The sequence below is a fragment of the Juglans regia genome, chromosome 6 (genome assembly GCF_001411555.2).
Source record: "Juglans regia cultivar Chandler chromosome 6, Walnut 2.0, whole genome shotgun sequence".
NCBI classification, from domain to species: Eukaryota; Viridiplantae; Streptophyta; class Magnoliopsida; order Fagales; family Juglandaceae; genus Juglans; species Juglans regia.
The window spans coordinates 18272739-18295129 of NC_049906.1; the positions used below are offsets into that span (position 1 = coordinate 18272739).

Sequence of the window (22391 nt, forward strand, 5' to 3'; positions counted from 1 at the left end):
TGGGCGAGATGGAGGCTACTAAAGGAGACGTCGGTGCCAAGGAATCAGCTGGTGGATGCTGCACAAAAGCACCAGAAGGATTAGCAGTACAAGGCACACATGGCAACGATAAAGAAGGTGCAACAGAGGATAATGGAGCAGAAGATGGAGTGACAAGTGAAAGAGAATCCAAGATAGGCTCACAAAAAACAGAGATGTCCAAAGATTGTGGAGATCGTGAAGAAGAGGAGCCAATAAGAGGAAAATTCAGTTCATCAAATCTAACATGTCGTGTAATATAAATACGTTGAAGAATGGGATCAAGGCACCAGAATCCCTTATGAGACATGCTATAACCAAGAAAAAGACAAGCAGCGCTCCAGGGAGCAAACTTATGAGAAGCATAATCTCGTAAATAAGGAAAAACATGAACGCCAAAGGGATGAAAATTTTCATACGTGGGTGGCTTACGATACAATACCTCACAAGGAGATAGCCCATCAAGAACAAGTGTGGGCAACCGATTGATAGTGTAGACAACGATGCTAAATGCCTCAACCCAGCAAGCTAAAGGGACATGAGACTGAAATAACATGGCAAGTCTAGTTTCAGTGACATGCTAATGTTTACGTTCAACTCGACCGTTCTGAGATGGGGTATAGGGACAAGACATTTGGTGATGGATGCCAGAAGTAATGAGATGAGATTGAAATTGATGACTTGTAAATTTAGCCCCCCGTCACTCTGAAAAGTCTTGATTTTGTGTGAAAGTTGAACTTCAACAAAGGTTTGAAATTGCAAAAAAATTTTAAAGGCATGAAATTTTAACGTCATGGGCAAAACCACATGAAGCGGGAGTGATCATCAATAAAAATAATATAATAGCGATAATGAGAAAAGGACGTAATGGGAGTAGGGTCCCAAATATCACAATGGATAAGATCCAAAACATGTTGAGAACACCGATCATTAGAGGTGAAAGGCAATCTGTGGCTCTTAGTAGTTTGACTAGCAACACACAAAGTAGGAGAATGCAGTAAAGATGTAACAGAAAGATGCCCTTTTTCATTCAATAGAGAAATAACAGAATAATTAACATGACCCAAACGTGCATGCCAAAGATCATAAGAAGCACGAAGATAATTATTTTGAAAGGCAGAGAGAAGCGCTGAATGACTGCGCCCAAGCACATAGAGACCATCTTCACAATGACCAATTGCCACCACCTTTCCTATTGCACGGTTCTGTATGGTAAATGACATATCAGTGAAAGTAATGGAAATAGGAAAATCAGAGGTTAATTTGTTGATGGATAACAAGTTTTTGGTGAGTTGAGGAACAACTAAAACATCTAACAAAGTTATATTTTTAGATGGAGAATGAGTACCAGTGTGGGTCATCGGTAAAGAAGCTCCATTACCAACTATTATACAATCCTTGTAAGCACAGCCTTATCCAACTGAGATGAATCAGGAGTCATATGTGCAATGACTATAGTATACGTATACAAGGCAGCATCGGGACCCCCTAGAGAGCACTGGGAGAAAGCTTCAGCAAGCTGAGCATGAGAATCAGCTAGTGCATACTGGTCATGACATCTTTCTGTAGTGTGCCCCTCACTGCAGCAAATCTAGAAGTGAGGAGTATAATTCCCACAACCCTTGCCACAACCAGCATTGGAGAAGCTGCCTTTGCCACGTGATTTGCAATTCCCACCACCACGAGACGCACCAAAGGAGCCTTCAGTAGCAATGAAAGCAGCCAATGGAGCAAGATCATGAAAGAGTGGCAACGGAGAAATAGAGAGCTGGGCAGTTGAAAAATTGACAAACTCAGGACCAAGACCACGAAGTTACCAGTGGACCTTGTCAGTGTCGTCAACAAGACGGCCCATGGCAGCCAACTGATCGCACATCGCCTTAAAAGAGCAAGAGTACTCAGTAACACTGCGAGTACCCCAATTTAGAAGTTGAAGATCGTCCTTGAGATGAATCTCACGGGTTTTCGATTGGTGACTAAAGAAGGACTCGAATGCAGTCCAAACAGCCTAAGAGGTGGAGAGACCAATAATCTCATCCATGGCTTCCTCTGTGAGAGAGGAACGGAGGAGAATCAGGAGACGCTGGTCCTCAGGTTTCCAAGCAGCATGCTAAGGATTTGGAACATAAGAGGAAGCAGACGTATTGGTTTCCAGAGGCTCAGGAAGAGAGCCATCAATGTAGCCAAGAAGTTTTTTAGAGTTAAGAAGTGGAAGAACTTGGTTGCGCCAGAGAAGGTAGTTGGCAGAGGAAAGTTTGATGGTGATCATATGAACCATCGTTTGAAGAGGAAGGAAAGAGTCAGAAGCCATTGGATCGACGGAGTTTAATCCAGAAAGGTATATGATACCATGAAAAGGTTTGAAAAACCAGCATGCTTGGCTCTAGTGGTGACGTTCTCACTTATAGAAATGTAAGTTGTCAATGTACGGATATGGAATGATTTACAGTCGTATATTGCACAACTAACTATGGAAACTATCACCTAGAAATATCTCCTATAATCAATGAGGATCTCATGAATATGGTTCATAATCAGAGGGCAATATTCTTGAACCCTCTACAAACTATATAGGTCAACCCGAACCTGGCTTGTTAAGCTAAACATGTTAAACATTTAAATCCTGATCCAACACATAGATAATGGGTAGTGTCGAGCACCCTTTTTGACACTCTTAAAAACACCTTAATTAGCATGTGCTTTTTAGTGGTATAATCTGTCTGGTTCAATTCGGTTTTGGGTAAGTTTTAGAACTGAACCGATATATATATATATTAGTTTTAAAAATTTAAGAATTGATACAGATCGATTTATCATTGAAATTGAAACTTTCACTTTTTTTAGTTTCGGTTCGGTCCAATTTTTCGCTTATTCTTTTATTTAATGTTTAAATAAGTATTTTGAATGAGTTTGTAATTTTTGTGAAAAATATTTAAAAAGATTTGAAAAATACTTTAAAAAAAAAAGAGAGTGGAAAATGCACTTTCGCTCGGTGGACGTAACATGTCCTTCACTTTTACCTTCCTACGTCCATTGCTTATTTTACTGTGATGATCCAAAAAAGTTCCAACTTCTTCAGAGAAACGGCTCTTTGAACATAATGCAAAGAAAAATAATAGCATTTTTTTAAGGAAAAATTTATACAACCTCCTACAATTTACACAACCTCCACACATCACACTTTTTTTTAATTTTTATTATTTTTTTCTTTTATCAAATATTTAATATATGAATAATGAATAGAAGAATTGAATTAGTTTAAAAAGAATAAGCTCAAAAAAAATTAAAAAAAAATTTAAAAATTAAAAATTTAAAAATTTTAAAAAAATGGGGTTTGTGGAGGTTGAGGAGGTTGTGTACAACCTCCTTTTTTTTTTTAAATCAAACAGATGAATGCAATTAAAAGAGACTACATAATTGGTGACTTAGGTGGGTTTGGGTAGTGAGGTATTTTTAGGTATTTAGTAAATCGTATTGAAAAAGTAATGATAATATAGTAAATAGTAGTGAAAAGTAAGTGAAAACTAATAACAAAATAATAAATAGTAGTGAGATATTTTGAGAATATCTGCAATATTCTCAATACCTAAACTAGACCTTATAAATAAACATATTATAAAAATAGAACTATGTTTGGTGAAAACTAACCAAAGTGGGGTAAAAAAATATCAATCTTCCATTATGTTTGGTCAAAATCAACGGTATCATAGCATAGTAATCTTAGGAATGGTTTGGTTACGTAAAATTACATTATTTCATTTCATCTTATCTCATATAACTATTACAATTTTATCAAATTTTCGCACAAAATATAATAAAAAACTCAACTTTTTCAAATTCTAAAATAAAAATAATATTAAAAAATTATTATAATAATATATTATTTAATTTTTAACAAAATATCTCATCTTATCTCACCTCAACTACTTAATTTAACGAGGTCAGTTGGTTCCCATCACAGGTCATGTAGCCCTCTACATTTATGTTGCTCCCACGTTATCATATTATATATATATATTTTTTTATCTTCCCTATTTTATAACATTTATTTATATTAAACAAGTTAGAGATTGCTGATTGATTACCAAATACTATACCGTGTAAAGAAAAGGGTTCATCAAATCGTACAATAGCCTTTATTTTGGAAATGAATGATGCTAGTTTGCCGGCTGAGTAGCACAACTCAAATTGACCGTTAGGCAAAATTAGTCTTTTTCTTTTTTTAATTTTTTTATCATATTTTTTTTATAATTTTAAAACATTTTTAAAAAATATAAAAAAAATCAATACACTATTAGTTACTTCCTTAACCATTAAGTAAAAAAAAAAAAAAAGAATTAAAATAAAGGGGGTGTCAAAATGAAGTGTCAAATTTGGGGGTCAAATTATTTTGATATAACATCTGAAAACCTTTGGCATGGTGTACTGGTTTTCGTATCTGACTCTGTCTCTACTTTGCTCTGTAATGTTTTGCTCTATTTGGGTTGGTACCAACTTCTCTGTCTCTGAGTGCACCCACTTTGGAAACAAAATGGTTTTATTGTGGTCTTTCTTGTGTGCACACTCGGGGCTCCGAGAAGAATAAATGAAAGATTTCATCTCAGTCTCTGCCTAGTTTGGCCACTGGGGTTAGCACAACCCTACCACGAGGGTGAAACATGGTCTCTGCTCTGTTTTGATCTGATGATGATACTCAGTTTATGTTATGCCAAAGTATTATGGGTTTTACGTGTTTTAAAACCATCGTTCTGTTACTTTTGAAAATATGTTCTGTCTTGCATGATAACTCTGGAAAATATTTTGTTATGCATGCTATACTTTGTAAATTCTCATGTTTGCATGCTAGCATATGTCCTCTGCTTACTGAGTTGTTGATAATTCACCCCCTATCTCCATAATATTTTTCAGATGATGTGAAGAGTCCAACTGAGGATTTGGATTAGATTGGTGAGCATGATTAAGCTGAGAGAGACTGTTAGAAGAAGGAATTCTGATGTCTTAATGTCTTTTAGATTTAATTATATCTTAGGCTTGGGTTTAGTAAGACTTTTGAAGATATTAGTTTGATTTGTTATGACTACCGGGAGATTTTGGACTCCTTAGTTTATTTTGCTGCAGTAATAACTTTGCAGAGTTTCAATGTGGTTATTTAGAGTACTTGAGATTGAGTTTTACTAATAAAGTGTTGGAGTTTTATTTTAGTTGTGTTGGAAAACATGTTATTAAGTGACAGGTAGTAATTCTCCAGGCCAACCGGGTTTGGGGCGTTACATTTCGCAATAACTCTTCACTGTAATAATTGATCTGTATTCAGCTTCTGTTTTGAATAATTGTAAATCTTTTATGAATTCGAATTTCACATTACTGACTTATCTAAACAATTTTAAAGACTTCTAGATAAACTCAATATTGTTAAAGATAAAGTCAGCAATTATTTTACATCATCCAAATTTAAACTTATAATGATAAGATAAATTTTATCATTTAATTAACTAATCCTAGCTAACTTTAGTATTTACAATTTTAAAAATAGGGAAGGGATACAACTCACGCAACATGTGACGTAAAGCAAGCCCTTGATTTTGAACACGAGATTTAAACAGTAGGGTGGAGATGTATGGTTACTTTTTTGGCACAAATTACCTACTTCGCAAAACAGAGTTCAGTTCAGATTCTATAATGGCATCTCACAAGGCATTCCGCGCAAGCAATCTTGATGGTGACCAAACAAAAGAAGATGAGAGCTTCGTCTACGCCGGCCAACTGGCAAACTCACTTGTGCTGCCCATGGCACTGCAAACGGCCATTGAGCTCGGCGTTTTCGAAATTCTTGCAAAAGCAGGTCCTGGAGCTAAGCTCTCCCCCTCACAGATTTCAACAGAGATGCCCACCACAAATCCTGAGGCACCCAAGATGCTAGACCGCATCCTCAGGATGCTAACCAGCCATTCTGTGCTGAGTTGCTCTGCGGGTGCTGATGATGCTGGGTCTTTTCAGAGGCTCTACTCTCTTTCACCTGTGTCAAAACAGTTCGTTCCTGACCAAGACGGGGTCTCCTTGCGCCCTTTGATGGCCCTCGTTCAAGACAAGGTCTTCTTAGCTAGCTGGTCTGTACCTATTTTCCCTTCGTTTTTCTATTTATTTATTCTACTTCTATTTATATATGCATAGTTTAGTTAGCTTTGTCTTGATCCATAATGTATACTTAAAAATAAGTGAAATGGTTACAAAAAATGTCGTAAAATATAATTTGTAAATTAACTGTAAAATTATTTTTATTATAAAATAAATCTAACCTATTATATAAAATTATATTAATCTATAAATTTATTTTTATAAAATTCTTTACGGTAATAACACTTTCTCTGAAATACAAGAATATCAAACAAGATAAAATCGCCCCAGCTTCTGAATTGTAGCGGGCCACGTGCTCCCAAATCTAGAATCCATATCCAAGAGCTTTTCTGAATTGCCAATAATTAATAATAATAAATAAAAAAAAGCTTTTCTTAACATATATATAATATATGAGTGCGGCTCCCAGCCGGTCGGGTGCAAAAATTAATTTCACACCGGCCAAATCATGAAGAGCCATGTAGGCCTCCCACAAAATTTCCTCATGCACCCGCATACAGGTGGTCACCAATTTTTTTCTCTCGCTCTCGCTCTCCCTCTCCCTCTCCCATCTGCACTCGGACGACGCCCCTAAAAAAGTCCCTCTCCCATCTGCCCTCCGACGGAAGATGCCCCAAAAAAGTCCCTCCCCCATCTGCAATTGAGCTTCTTTGCCTTAAAATAAAAATCCCTCCCCTACCTGCAACCGCTCTTCCTTGTTACCTCCTTTGTTCTTCTCCTTTTCTCTGCTTTCACTTATAAAAGTTGTGTTTTCATCTCCAGCACTACAAAATCGATGTATAGAAGGGAGATATCTCTGCGAGAAGACATGTTTTTCCCACAAAGGAGAAGAACCCCATCTTTCTCTTCCTCTCTCCTCGATGCAGTTTACCGTTCCATCGACGAGTCCAACACCGAAGAAACTCATTTCAAAGAAACAAGCGTGTTCAAAAAACTAGAAAATTATACAATGATCTTCTAATAAGTTTATGTTTTCGTACGTAGATCCCACATGCATGATTTGAATCTTGCAGAGTTGCAGTACTACTACAGGCCATATGTGGCCATACGATGATACGTAATAATATGTTTACAGCTACCAGAATGATCTAAAATAAATGCTTAATTTTGGGTTGATTCTGCAACTCATGATGTACGTACGTAGTTTCCAAGCATATCTGCATGCACACACTGACCATGATCATGTCATGTAATGTGTTTGCAATATTTAATATTTAGATTTCGTTGCTCTTTCTCTTTAAAAGAAAAAAATGTGTGTTCAAGAAACAAAGCATTTCTAGCTTTGCTAAGCGTGGCACTTGGGTGGAAGAAGAGGAAAAAGAGGTGCTGAATCTTCGTCGAATCGACGATTGGATGGGGAAGCGGAGCATTCACAGCTCTGTGCTCTACAATTCAGCCTCGAGCTCCTCGGAGTCTAGCTCTGGCGCAACCTTCTCATCCTCGAAAACAGAGTTGAGCAAAAGACACAAACTGAAACCAAAGCTGCAGAGCTCCAAGAAGCAGACAAAGTTGGAGTAATGGGAGAGGAGAGGAAGAGGGGAGAAGATGGGTTACGGGGGAAAAATGATTGGGGGGAGAAAGGAAAGAGAGAAGAGGAAAGGGGGAAAATAGAGAGAGTTTTACCTAGATCTGTGCTTATTGTCATTTCTATAAGCTGCCGACGTGTTTATTTTTCACTGGTGGGTGTGAAAACGAAAGTTATACCCGACCGGCCTCAAGCTTTTTCCATAATATATCTAGTGAAACTAACCGCCTATTTTTAGCATCTCTAATAAAATCCGAGGAAAAACATCATTTCGGGCCCAAGACGGCCAATTGCAGAAGGTATTAGCTGCGTTTGATGAGTTGAGTTGAATTTTTTTTTATGAATAGTAATAAGTTAAAATGACAGAGTAAATTTTGTAAGGTCTAATTAAAATGAGTTTAAATGTGTTTAGACGTTAAGATGATCAGTTTAGATACATTTATAAAAAATTAAAAAATATTGTGAGTCTCACGTGTAAAGAAGTGTTGAATTGAAAAAGATTGTGGATCTCACGTGTAAAGAAGTTTTGAGTTGAGATGAATTTAATAATTTGAAAGTTGGGAGTTTAGATGTTAGATTTAGTTTAAAATTAAATTGAACTGAGTTGAATTTAGATGAGTTTAACAAAAATAAATAAATAAAAAGCACAAGTATTTACTAAAAGGCACGTGCCCGGTTCCCATGCATTGGATCTCATCATTTCGAATTAAAAATAAAAGATAAAAATCTAGACTAAAATGTAATGTCGTTTAATTAAGCGACTAATACAAATTATCGACTTTCTTTCAGTTTGTTTTATAATTTTACATTGTTTGAGCCAAACGTAACATGATTAACATAAAGTCATGAAGCATTATTTGTCGGTCGCCTAGGTAGGACCCTAGCTATGTCCCCACCCCCCACCTTTCTCCATCTAGAATTATTAGGTCTTGTTTGAATATTGATATCATCTCAATTCATTTTAACTGATCTTAACATCTAAATATTATTTAAATATAAATACTTTTTATTTTTCATTTTTTTTATTTAATTATTACTTAATCATTACACATTTTTCAAACTTTCAAATAAAACCAAAAATCCATTCAAGTTTATTATCAATTTTATTCAATTTTTTTTTTCTTTTTCAAAATTTCATAAAATATCTCAACTCAAACTATTTTAATTTATAAACTATTTCACTAATATTCATAGATTTTTTTATTTCATTTCATATAAATATCCAAACGAGGCCTTATTCTCGCCATTTGCCACGTGCTACTAAGATTCATGTGCATTTTTTTTTTTTGTGTCCATGATATAAAATTAATATGGTTAGATGGATCATGGTTTTTGACCCTAATCTATTCATAGGTCCCAGCTAAAAGATGCAATTCTTGAGGGAGGAATTCCATTCGATAGGGTTCATGGCACGAGTGCCTTCGAGTATCTTGGCGTGGACCCCAGGTTTAATAAGGTTTTTAACACAGCTATGCTCAATCACACTACAATGCTTTTTAAGAAGATCCTTGAGTCCTACAAGGGCTTCGAGCCACTCAAGCAATTGGTCGATGTTGGTGGTGGTCTAGGTGGCGCGCTTCACTCAATTACTTCAAAGTATCCCCACATCAAGGGCATTAATTTCGACTTGCCTCATGTCGTACAACAAGCCCCATCTTATCCAGGTACGATTTCAATTCATAAATGATCTCCACCTAATTTCCAATGTTGTTTACCTATATATCTTCTTATTTTACCAAGTTAAAATTTGATTAAAACAATTAGGAGCTAAGTGGCAATTAAATCAATCTTTTTATAAATATATTAATATGTAATTGGATTGAATTGGATCAAGGTTTTATAACTTGGAATCATATTATATATAATATATAAATATATATATATATGTATCAATTACGATCATTTACACCTATATTCATAACAAAACAAATAAAAATTCATAAGAATAATTAAGAATATAATCCAAAAATGTTACTGAAAATCTAATTAAATTCATTAAATCAGTATAATACACGAACAAATTAACACGTAGCAATAATAGGGTTTTCAAGTTTTAAGGTCAAGATTTGTATAACAATATAATTTTAACTTAAACAGCTATTCAATTAATTAATTAATTGCAAGTTTAAGGGTTGGGGTGCAATTAATTAACTTTTTATTACTCACGTCTAATTGAGTCAACCCGCCGTTTGACCCGAACCTGGCAACACTGGATCGTACTTCTCGGATTCACACAGGTCGTATCAAATATCGCTAGCATTAGATATAACTTGGTACCGATATCTTAAGTTTAAATGCTAGATAACATTATGGTTTGGAAAAATAAGAGCTATGTAGATAAAAGGCGCTTATTAACTAGCTCATATTAACTAGCTCAAGTTGCAGGCGTGGAACATGTAGGAGGAGATATGTTCAAAAGCGTTCCTAAAGGAGATGCAATCTTCATGAAGGTGAGTGAAATATTTAACTTGCAGGGATTCTATCTTGTATGACCCGTACGTATTGACTTAGTAATCCAAATACATTGCAAATTTATTGCCAATGGCACAATCCATTAGTGCAAAACATTGATCATGTTGCTACGACTATATATAGCATTACTTTAAAAATTAAGGGCATTGCGGACATCTCTTTCAAATTTTTGGAGATCGTATTGTCGTTTGGCATAAAAATTTCACAAAAAGGCATGAAGGAGTTCAAGGTGAGAAATCCTATTCTTCAACATATAGATTTTATCATCCAATATCTTCACTTGAAGTGGTTTGCTTATGAGACAACATGAAAGACTGTCAAATCAGTGAGTATAACTGAGATTGATAAATACTTGATGAATATAACATTCCAGCTTTGTTCAAGAAGATATATGTGATCCCATCTATGGATAATTTTATAGGGGATACTTCATGATTGGGGTGATGAACAGTGCTTGAAACTTCTGAAAAATTGCTCTACATCCATTCCAAATGATGGGAAGGTAATCATTGTGGAGGCATTTCTTCCAATGATGCCCGAGGTTAGCACTTGTATGAAGCGCAACTCTCAACTTGATGTGCTTATGATGGCTCAACACCCAGGAGGGAAGGAAAGGACGCAGCAAGAATTTGAGGCCTTGGCAACCAAAGCTGGATTTAAAGGCATCAGATATGAATGCCTTGTTTATAGTTTCCAAGTCATGGAGTTTTTTAAATAGATTGCTTGCTTGTAAAATTTATAATTGTATCTGTTGTGGACATGTTTTGTACTCCTGCTAATGGTCTCTGATGACCTGTATCAAGTAAATAAGGGAGGCTTGGTATGGTATAGGACACTTCAGACGCCTATAAGTTAGAATAAAGCATATTGAGTATTTCAATTCTTTGATTGTTTAGAAGTTACATCTGGCGTGTGCTTTGACCACCATTTATATAGATTGAGTGTTTAATTGGTACGATTTGCTAACGGCTTGATCCTCTACAATCATGGTTAGACTGCGGGTTGTTAGTACTTTTCTCCGCTATCATGCTGGGCGGAATTGATATCTTGGGTGAGTATTTCGGGCGATTATCATGCTTGAGATCATTCATACTATTCCTTGCCGATACATTATTAACATCATTAAATAGCTATTAATAATGGTTAGACCTGTATCAGTGCATTTGGGAGTCACGACCTTGGTTTTTTGCTAGGCGGGCTTGTGATTTTGGATTCATGCATGAGCCTTTATGGTGTGGAGTCTGATCCACTTCACAAGAAGACAATATTTGCTCCTCTAGTATCTATGAATTCTGAAATGAAAATGTTCACAATATAGTTAGGCTTAATTAGAAATTGTATTTAATCAGTATTTTAAACAGATATTTTACGACGGTTTTAGTTTACTAATAGAAAACAAAGTGCCACTAAAGGTAAGTTTTTTTATGTGTTTGAACACTGATAATTTTACCTTCGAACTGTATCTTTTGTGACGCTTTTAAGTGTAAAGCCCGACTAATGTTAAGAACACAAGGAGAAAAACATGAGGACTATCAACAACTCATGTAAAATGATGTTCAAACACTGAAGGTTTATTTACTCGTTAGATGTACGACTGTAATATCCGAATTCTACTACGTAGGTCTTTACGTTATCTATTAATATTTTAAGTTAAATATTTTGAAATAAAGACTTTTAATATTTTATAAATTTATTTTAAGTTGGGTGAATTTTATTTTATGTGAGTTATTAAATAATTCAAGAGTATAATTTTTATGACCTTAAAATATTTCTTTCAAATTCCTTTAATTTTTATTTATTCAAGAAATCACACACAAACTCTTTTTATTCATTCCGGGACAAATTTGATTGAAGTCATTGACTTTTCTTTCCCCTGAAACCAAAGCTTCCTCGAGAAGCCAAGTAAATCACCTTACTCGTAGCTTTCTCCAGAAGCTAATTAAATCTCTTTTCCTTCTCCTACACAACAGCATCTAAGGCAGGCAAGTAAGTGGTTCGTTTCTCATTTTCCTGCACCCGTCGGCTCTAAAGCAAACAAAAGAGAAAAGATTTCCTCAATCCTTCCCTCACACGAAGAACCCTTCGGTTCCACAACCCCCCCGGGGAGCGCGACTTCTCCTTTCCTCAAAGCCGATCTCTCTCATTTTGTAAACCTAAGAGTTTCATTGAAAATCCTCAACGAAACCAACCCTGTAAGTGAATTCTATGGCTCTAATCTCTGGTTTGGAATCTTAGATTTATGGGTTTAACTTAAGGTTTGTTTTAAGAAATTTTCTGTTGTGTTCCAGCTTTGGGTCTATTAAGAACCTCATTGTAAAACTCTGTGATTATACTCCACAGATGAATGAATGGAACTGCTTCCAGAGAAATATAAGGAATTGATCCTTGCTGTTTAGTTGTAGTGAGGGATATAAGAAAATGTAATGGATGTTGTTTGAAGAATAAAGAAGAATGCCCTGAAGGTATTTGATAAAAACACTCAGAAAAGCCACTGGTTCATAGCTACGGGTTCTTCAAGGGACCCCACCTCCCTTACAAAATCCTAAATTCCAGAATACTCCAAAAGATGCCCCACTACACTTCGTTCCTCACTCAAATACCCACTCAGTAACAAACTCTTAGAACTTTAGCTAAACTGACCATGGGTCTCTACATAATAAAAAATAGTAATAAAAACACACCGTTTTGGTTCATCAAAACTGTGCGTATTACAAAAGCAACTATAATCAAACTTAGTCTATTTATCCCTTTTTATTTAAACTGGGCGTTTTCCCCATACAACCCAAACGGTGCGTTTGAGATCTCCCCCATGCGCTGCCGTTTTGAGTTCTAGCTCTTCATTAGTTTCGCAAGCTTCCAGTTCACATCACTTCGACAGTTTCTTCACTTCGTGTTCCTCTTCTAACCTTAGGGTTCGAACAACTCCCTCTTTCTTCACAGCACCTTGCCCACAAGGTGGGGATAGAGCTGTTGGAGCTTCCATAATTTCTCCCAAGTGTTCTCCTCTTCCGCTTCCATTTCACTAATACCTCTGTTATTCCTCGATTCCCTTCTTTCTATGATCACTGATCTACAATCAACTCGGGTTCAGGCCGAACCTCCCCATTCGTGTCGACTGGAGGTAGAGTCACCAGTGGTTGGATCAAGCTTCCCACCTTCTTTTTAAGACAAAATACGTGGAAGGTGGGGTGGATCCGAGATGTATCAGGTAGCTTGAGACGATATGTCACCTCTCCCACCTTTTTCTCCACCTGAAAAGGTCCAAAGTAGCAAGGAGAAAGCTTCATATTGCGGCGATGTACCACGAATTTCTGTCTGCAACCAAAGGTACACCCAATCTCCTTCCTCAAACTTCCTTTCGGTCCTATGTTTATCTGCTTGTGTTTTCATCCTGTTCCTTGCACTTTCGAGATTTTCCTTTAACAGCTTGAGAATTTGGTCTCTATTTTGCATTGTTTGGTCCACTGTCTGGTTTGATGAAGTACCTGGTATATAGGATATGAGTGGTGGTGGAGGGCAGCCATATATTGCTTGAAACGGTGTCATTTTGGTGGCTGTGTGATAGGTGGTGTTATGCCACCTTTCAGCAAAGGGAAGCCACTGTGACCATTTTTGGGGTTTAATCCCAGCATAACACCTTAGGTAGGATTCTAGACACTTGTTTAATGCTTCGGTCTGCCCATCCGTTTGAGGGTGGTAGGCCGAACTGTGGTTCAAAACTGAACCTTGCAGTGAGAAGAAGGCTTGCCAAAATGAACTCACAAACACCAGATCCTGGTCAGTAACAATACTACAGGGTAAACCATGTTGTTTAAACACATTAAGCATGAACAAATTAGCCACAGTAGCTGCTGTATAAGGATGGGATAGGGGTATAAAGTGCCCAAACTTGGGGAACCTATCAACCACAACTAGGATCACAGTAAACCCACTCGACATGGGCAATCCTTCTATGAAATCCATAGAAATATCAGTCCAAGCTTGCTGAGGTATTGGTAGAGGTTGTAGCAACCCCGCAGGTGGTGTTGTCTCGTACTTAACTGCTTGGCAGGTTTCACATTCCCATACCCATTTTTTTATGTCCTTCTTCATCCATTTCCAGTAAAAATCCCTCTTAGCACGTTGGTAGGTCTTCAAATACCCCAAGTGTCCCCCTAAGGGATTATCATGTATATGCTACAACACCTTACTTTTAAAGGCAGACTCGACTGCAAGAACAATTCTCCCTTTTTTTAGAATTAACCCTTGCTGTAATTTATAGCCTTGAACAGGAACCTTGCCTTCCTTGAGAGATTGTAGGACCTCCTTTAGCTCACTTGACCCTTCATAACTCTCTTTGAGTTCCCCTACCCAATCAGGTGTTGGAAATGACAGCATAGCTAAGGATCCCTCATTCAACTCCTACATTTCCTCTTTTCTTGACAAGGCATCCGCCACAACATTTTCCTTTCCTTGTTTGTACATAATAGTGAAGTCATACCCCATTAGCTTACTTACCCACTTTTGTTGAGTGACGGTTCCCACCCGCTGTTCCAACAGAAACTTTAGGGCCTGCTGGTCCCTTTTTACTACAAATGAGTGCCCTAAGAGATAAGGCCTCCACTTCCTTACAGCTGTCACCAATGCTAGGAGCTCCTTCTCATAAGTGGAAAGAAGAAGTTCCTTACCTTTCAATGCTTTGCTCATATAAGTAAGGGGCTGCCCAGCTTGCAATGAGACTGCTCCCATTCCCCTACCGCTTGCATCACACTCAATGGTAAAGGGTTTTGAAAAATCTGGGAGTCTAAGAACCGGGGGTTGTGTCATAGCCAACCTCAGCTCCTTAAAAGCCTTCATTGCCACTTCATCCCACACAAAGGCATTCTTTTTTTAATAAATCTGTTAATGGGGTAGCAATCGTTCCATATCCTTTAATAAACTTGCGGTGGTACCCCGTCAAGCCCAAGAAACCCCTCAATGATTTAACATTCAGTGGTACAGGCCATTCTAACATGGCATCCACTTTATGGGAATCTGCCATTTCCCCGTTTTCATTAATCTCGTGCCCCAAATAATCCACCTCGGTAACTCCAAAGTGGCATTTTGACAATTTGGCATATAGCTGGTTTTTCTCCAGCACCTCCAACACTACTCCCAAATGCTTCTTATGATCTGTCCAGCACTTACTGTAAATTAGAATATCGTCAAAGAACACTAAAACAAACTGCCTTAAATAAGGCCGGAACACTTCATTCATTAAACCTTGAAAGGTTGATCGGGCATTAGTCAATCCAAAGGGCATCACAAGGAATTCGTAGTGCCCTTTGTGAGTCCTAAAAGCTGTTTTTTCCACATCTTCAGGCACCACCCTGATTTGATGATATTCGAACTTCAAGTCCAACTTGGAGAACACTACCGACCCATATAATTCATCCAACAGTCCGTCAATAACGGGTATGGGAAGCTTGTCCTTGATAGTCACTTGGTTAAGAGCTATATAGTCGACGCACATGCGCCAACTCCCACCTGCCTTACGCACCAAGAGCATGGGGGAAGAGAAGGGACTTGTGCTAGGTCTTATCACCCCGGACTCTAACAGCTCCACCACAATCTTTTCTATCTCAGATTTTTGGTAATGGAAATAACGATAAGGTCTAGCCATCATGGGTTGAGTTCCATTTTTAAGGGGAATTCTATGGTCTTGGGGTCTTGAAGGTGGCAACCCTCTTGGTACCTCAAAAACTTGGGAAAACATAGTAAGTAATTGTTGGACATCCTCCCTCAAATCTTTGGGTTTCTCCGTATCTCCCTCAAGTAACAGCTGTAAAAAAAACCCTTTTCCTTTATACATCGAAGCACGCATGGCCTTTCCCCCTTTTTCAATTGTAAGGCCATCTAACCTCAACCCCAATAGTTCCACCTTTTTCCCCAAGTGCTCAAACTTCATACTCAACTCAGAAAAACTCCACACAATGTCTCCAAGGGTTTCCAACCAATCCACCCCAAGGACCACATCACAACCATCAAGAGGCAAAATATAATAAGAAGGGTTAAATTGAATACCTTGTATTTTTGTTTTAACCTTGCTGCAGTGGCCTAGACCTTGCACCATTTGTCCATTTGCAACCTTGACAACAATCTTCTTACCGTCATCGACACCCAACTTTGCAGCTCGTGCAATAGATGGATCCAAAAAACTGTGCGTAGATCCAGAGTCCACCAAAAGTACCACTTGTATACTCCCAATCCACCCAACAAGTTGCATAGTTTTTGAGCTAGGAGTCCCCGTGATCGCATTTAAAGAAATTTCGGGTTCCACCATTACCCCTTTTTGTTTTGAGTCTAATTCAGTCATAACATCAGCAAGTACAACAGCTGTTTCTTCCTGTTCTTCCTTACTTTCCTGCTCCTCAATCCCTTGTATGAAATAAGTTTTTGGATTTTTGCATACATGATTGGGGTTCCACTTCTCGTCACAATGATAGCACAACCCCTTTTTCCGTTTTTCATCCCACGCTATAGAGAACACTTTCTTGATGGGGCTACTGTTTTTCTGGGTGTAATTGCCACTGCCACTGCCACCATAGGAGGTATAAGTGCTACTCGGATTAAACAAGCCCTTCTCACCCAGCAACTTCACTGATTTCTTAAACATGGGAAGAGGCAACCTCACTGATTCGGGCTAATCCAAACGCTGCAGTCAGATTGTGTGGGTTAAACATGGGAAGAGGCAACCTTATTTCATCCTTTAACCCACTAAGAAAGCAACTCAGTTATGGTGCTAGGATATGCCCCTAACTCTATTCGACAGTGCCTCAAAATTAGCCTTATAGGCTGCTACCGTGGTGCTTTGTTTTAACATTGTCAAGGACTCCATGGAGTCGTCATAGGCCGTTGGTCCGAAGCGAACCAACATAGCATGCACCAAGGTTTCCCAGCTCACAAACTGGGCTGTGTCTAAGGCCTCCTGGTACCATACCAAGGCTTCCCCTTCCATGTGGTATGAGGCCAACAAAAGTTTTTGGGCAGGGGTAGTTTGATGGAATTCAAAGTATTGTGAAGCTTTGAAAATCCATGCTGATGGATTTTCTCCATTAAAATGGGGAAAGTCTAAGCGAACACCTCTCACATTTGGACCCCGTTGCTGCAGCTGATCATTTTCTTGTTGGTTTTGCAGGTCCCTAGCCATGTTCCCTTGGTGAGCTACCAAGGTGCGAACCATTTCAGTGATCTGGTCGAGTCTTTCATCAATGGTATTGAGGCGGGTTGTTGTTGCTTGATGGTTTTCATCCAAGCTATCAATCTGTTGTTGCATGTGTTTGGATCTAGTGGCATCAACCATGGTCTTTAATGGGTATTCTGGTTTATATATATCTATTTGGGTTGGGTATGGTCAATGGGTGCCTGTTTGGATGGTTTCTGGAATGTGAATGGATTTCTGGTTTTTGAGTTTTTGGATTTATGGGTTGTAATTGTGGAAGTAAATGTTGGCAGGATCGGTACCCTTGGATACCACTTGTTAAGAACCTCCTTGTAAAACTTTGTGATTCTACTCCACAAATGAATGAATGGAACTGCTTCCAGAGAAATATAAGGAATTGATCCTTGCTGTTTGGTTGTAGTGAGGGATGTAAGAAAATGTAATGGATGTTGTATGAAGAATAAAGAAGAATGCCCTGAAGGTATTTGATAAAAACACTCAAAAAAGCCACTGGTTCATAGCTACGGGTTCTTCGAGGGACCCCACCTCCCTTACAAAATCCTAAATTCCAGAATACTCCAAAAGATCCACCACTACACTTCGTTCCTCACTCAAATACCCACTCAGTAACAAACTCTTAGAACTTTAGCTAAACTGACCATGGGTCTCTACATAATAAAAAAAACAGTAATAAAAACACCGTTTCAGTTCATCAAAATTGTGCGTATTACGAAAGCAACAATAATCAAACTTAGTCTATTTATCCCTTTTTATTTAAATTGTGCATTTTCCCCATACAACCCAAACGGTGCATCTGAGATCTCCCCCATGCACTGCCGTTTTGAGTTCTAGCTCTTCATTAGTTCCGCAAGCTTCCAGTTCACATCACTTCGGCAGTTTCTTCACTTCGTGTTCCTCTTCCAACCTTAGGGTTCCAACAGGGTCTTTCGGATTTCTCTTCCCCTTCTCATTTGCTATGTTTTCCGTGGCTCAAAAGGGGACCAAACCAGGTAATAATTCTTCCGTGAGTTTTTCTTGTAAATTGGGGGTTTTTCTAAGCATGTTGTGCCTTGTAATTGAGGGTTCGATTTCTGTGTTAGCCGACTAATTGTGAGAGTTCTATACCATTTTCTTGTTGCTTTCTGTAGTGGTGGTTCTAGTGGAGTAGTAACCAAAATGCCCTGTTTTTGGGCAGACCAAATGTCTTGAGAAGATTTTACCGTGTGTCTCTTATCATTGAGATGGCATCTCTTCTGGTTTATGTTTGTTTGTCACAAGTGATGACTATTTGATCTGTTGTGTGTATATATATATATATGAAGAAACCGTGTGTGTATGTGTTCTGTTTTGGCTGTCCCAGCCGTGTGTTGCACAAAGCAAAATTGTAGTCCATTCTTGTGTTTTATCAAGCTTAAGCCATGTTTTAATTTTTGTTAAAGTCATGTCTTTATGTGTTAAATTAATGGAGTTAAAGTTTATAGTTTTAGACATGTTTTCCCTAAGATTTATGGCCTAAGTAAGCCACTAAGATTTTTTAAATTAAATTAATCAGCTTACCTTAGGAATTCTTAAAATTGCCAAGAGTTTTATCTCTTTATTAGTACTGTTTTCAGATTATATATATATATATGAGGATTTCTTGAGTTTCTACCACTCGAGATATTTAATTGTATGGTTGAGATTTGGTTAAGTGAGGGATGTTTAAGACCATGAATGCACTGAGATTGCTAGCTGTCCATGTACTACAGATACTTTGAAAATATATTTTGTTTTGGAAGTCTAAACCAACCCATGTTATCCTTGCTCAACTTCATCCCTTTTTGTTTAACCAAAGATAAACTTTAGTATGAGGAACCATTGAAGAATAAGTGACAAAAGTCAACTCTTTTATGAGCAATGCCTCTTGTTGGATTTGCCTTCCACATGATGATACAAAACTGTCAAAATGCCCTTCTTTATGAAAATTTCAGATTATAGCACCTCTTTGTTCCCTACCTTTTTCCTAAATAAATCCCTACCATCCTATACATTTTAACTTGTGATCCCTACCTATCCCTAGTATAGGAAACAATAGCCTTTAAAGAGGAACAACAAGTAAGCTTCATGCTTTCATGGGTTCTTTAAATATTGGAAGGAGGATATTAAGAGTTGACTTAGTGCTATGTATGTAGCTAAGGGGTTAAGGAAAACGTTTTAATTCAAACTTGGAAGTTTAGTGAGCCCGTATGGGTGTCGGTTAGTAAGCTTAAAGTGAAATGAATATTGATGTATTTACTCCATTTCATTGAATAGGAGTTTATTTTCAAGTTCAAAGGAACTCACTAGTAAAGCTCTCAGGTAAGTAGCTATGACCATGCTCCTTACACACAAAGCTCTCTTATGAAAGAATCTTTCTCTCTCTTTACACTTGTTCTCTTATGAAAGAATAAATGTATATATATATTATGTACAAACCTTCCTTGATAGCCTCTGTTAAGCACCCTATCGATTATTATTGTGTGTATGTGTATAAGGTACTGCATGCACGTAGGTTCTAAGTCATGAGGGTTCCATACATGCTCTCTCAATAAATTTATTGTTTTTTCAGATCGGTAGAATAGCATTAAAATGTATCTTTTTCATACAAATGCATGTGCATTGGAGTAAGAAAGATAATGAAAATGTTTTGATTGCAAAGAGGGAAGGAGATAAACGTCTCATGCCTTAGGCTTCATGAGATGCTCTAAATGACGCGAAAAAAATGTTTTAAAATGTCCCTATGAACTCATATTTTAAATAGTGCGAAGAAAGAGTTTGAAGATGTCCCTACGAATTGATGTTAAATTGTTCCTGTGAATTGATGCTTTATGGATGCCATGAAAAAAATGATGTTTAAGCTCATACTTTAAAAGTGATGTTTCTTCATGAATGCACTGTTAAATGAAAAGATGATGTTAAGTTCATATTTTTAAATGACGTTTTCCATGAATGAACTGTAAATGTAATGGATTGAAAGGACTGACATGAATGAATGAATGCTTAATGTATGAAGATATGTAACGGCCATATAAATGAATGGAAAGGGTACCAATGAATTGGCAGATTGCAATGCCGGGTATGTAGTACTGGTAGTGCACTCAGTTATGCCTCCTGACTGTAAAGGAATTCCCAACCTGTGGCCACGGGCGGAATCCAGGTCCAAATGAAGACTGCTAGCCCCAACACACGGGGTGTAATAATGTGTATTGGCCAAAGAAAGTGAAACGTAAAGTTTTTTCTAAAAAATGTTTATGCATGAAAGCTAAGAAATGTTTATGTATGAAAGTATAACTTATTTCGTAAACTGTTATATATGAAAGCATTGTCAAGAATTAGCAAAAAAGTTTATGTATGCATGTTTTCAAAAGAAAAGAATAGATGCCTAGTATGTTCACTGCATGGTGTACTATTTACTAAGTATTCGATTAATTTTGTTATAAATGTTTTAAACGTCTAGGTAATGATGAAAAGGCTGGGGAGCAAAGCATTATTGCAGAGGGAGAGGCAGACACTTAGGACCTTCCCTAACGAGGACAGTTATGTTTGGAATGATGGGTTATGTTATGTTTAGACATTTTATGTGGGGATGGACTCTAAGAGTCTCTTATGGATGAATGTTCGAATAGAATGTTCATTAGGTGTTCCCTTATTAGATGAAAAAAAATTAAAGTGTACGTGTGTCATGTCCATGCCGATCGCGTGTTATTGAAGAAAGAAAAAAAATAAAAATGAAAAAAAAAAGGATAGGCATGTAAGTCGCGATTCTGTCCCTCTCCGGGGCGGGGTCGTGACAAGGACATATTTTAAAAAAAGTACTTGATGTTAGTACTTGATGTTTGGAAGGATAAGGACGCGATCTATGTAAACAAGTAGACCAAAATGGTTGGACTCCGCTTCACATTGCTGCATACATGGAAAACATTGAGCCAACAAAACTATTTCAAGAATTTGATAGAGAGGTAGCATAAATGGAAGAGGGAGAGGGTAGGACATGAGCTCTTCACATTGCAGCTCATTACAACAACTACCACGTAATAAAAGTGATTGTATCGGTGTGTCTGGAATGTTGCGAAGTGGTTGACAATGACGGCCGCAATGCACTCCATCTCGCTGTGAGCAATAGATTGTTTTGGTCTCTTGACTCTTGAGATGGTATATTCTTTTTGTTAGTTTGCCACTAAAACTCTGCTAGCTTACCTTCGCTTTCCAACCCATGGAGATTTCACTCTTATGACCTTTGAAGAATATACAAACTAAACAAAATGTCGTTGTGTAATTTTATTTCCATAAAAACTTATTTAGATAAAAAATTAAAACAATTTTTTTTTCCTTCAATGCTTTGTAGAAGAAAATAAATATTGTCATTTTTAATAAATATTAATGAAATTTTCTTGGAAAAAAAAAAACTACTCACTTTTTTTAAACTATCGATCCATCGACCTTTTCTATTTCAATTTCTCCCATACAGAAAATGTATACTTTTTTCTCTCTTTTGTCAAATTTTTTAAGCCAGACTTCAAGAATCTCAATAGCTTTGAAATGGACCTTTCTTTGGGCCCATGTTAAGATTTTTTATTGGGCCTTTCCTTGGCCTCAATTGTTAGCTAAGTTTAATCTTAGTCTTGGGTCTTATTAAGTTGGGCCCTATAGTCTTGTGTCTACTAAGTTGTGCCTAGAGTCTTGAGTCTACTAAGTTGGGCCTAGAGTTTTGTGTGTATCCTGAGCCCTCTTATCTTAATAAGCTAGAGCCCTTATTTAGCCAACTTTGGCCTTCTCCAAATCTATCTATTATTTTAACCAAGTTACTTAGCTCACAGGGATGGCAAGTCTCCAATATGTCACTTGTCATTCTACCATTGGCCTCTTGGCACATTTTCTTAAAATTAATATAGCACTAGAATTCTCTAAAAATATTAACTAAACGTAAGGAGTAAGTTTCTTTGCCAACTCATACTCCAAAATTTTCATTTTTTGCAAGGATCACAACTTCTACTTAGTTAGGGTCATGATTATAATGGTCAAATGCTAAGGTGCTTTTAAGTG

At 37.3% G+C, this 22391-nt stretch overlaps 1 protein-coding gene across 2 annotated transcripts; it reads left to right on the top strand.

Annotated features, from left to right (window-relative positions):
- The first annotated feature begins 5650 nt into the window (after window positions 1-5650).
- LOC109017756 (caffeic acid 3-O-methyltransferase-like) lies at window positions 5651-11103 on the top strand. 2 transcript variants are annotated; one of them, XM_035690849.1, is made up of 4 exons: window positions 5651-6125; window positions 9032-9342; window positions 10064-10128; window positions 10572-11103. In XM_035690849.1, the coding sequence occupies exons 1-4, from the start codon at window positions 5698-5700 to the stop codon at window positions 10866-10868; spliced, it is 1101 nt and encodes a 366-aa protein (XP_035546742.1). In that variant the 5' UTR covers window positions 5651-5697; the 3' UTR covers window positions 10869-11103. The 2 variants fall into 2 exon arrangements, with proteins under 2 accessions (XP_035546742.1, XP_035546743.1); XM_035690850.1 differs by having other exon boundaries at window positions 5674-6125; window positions 9125-9342; window positions 10572-11017.
- Window positions 11104-22391: the final 11288 nt, after the last annotated feature.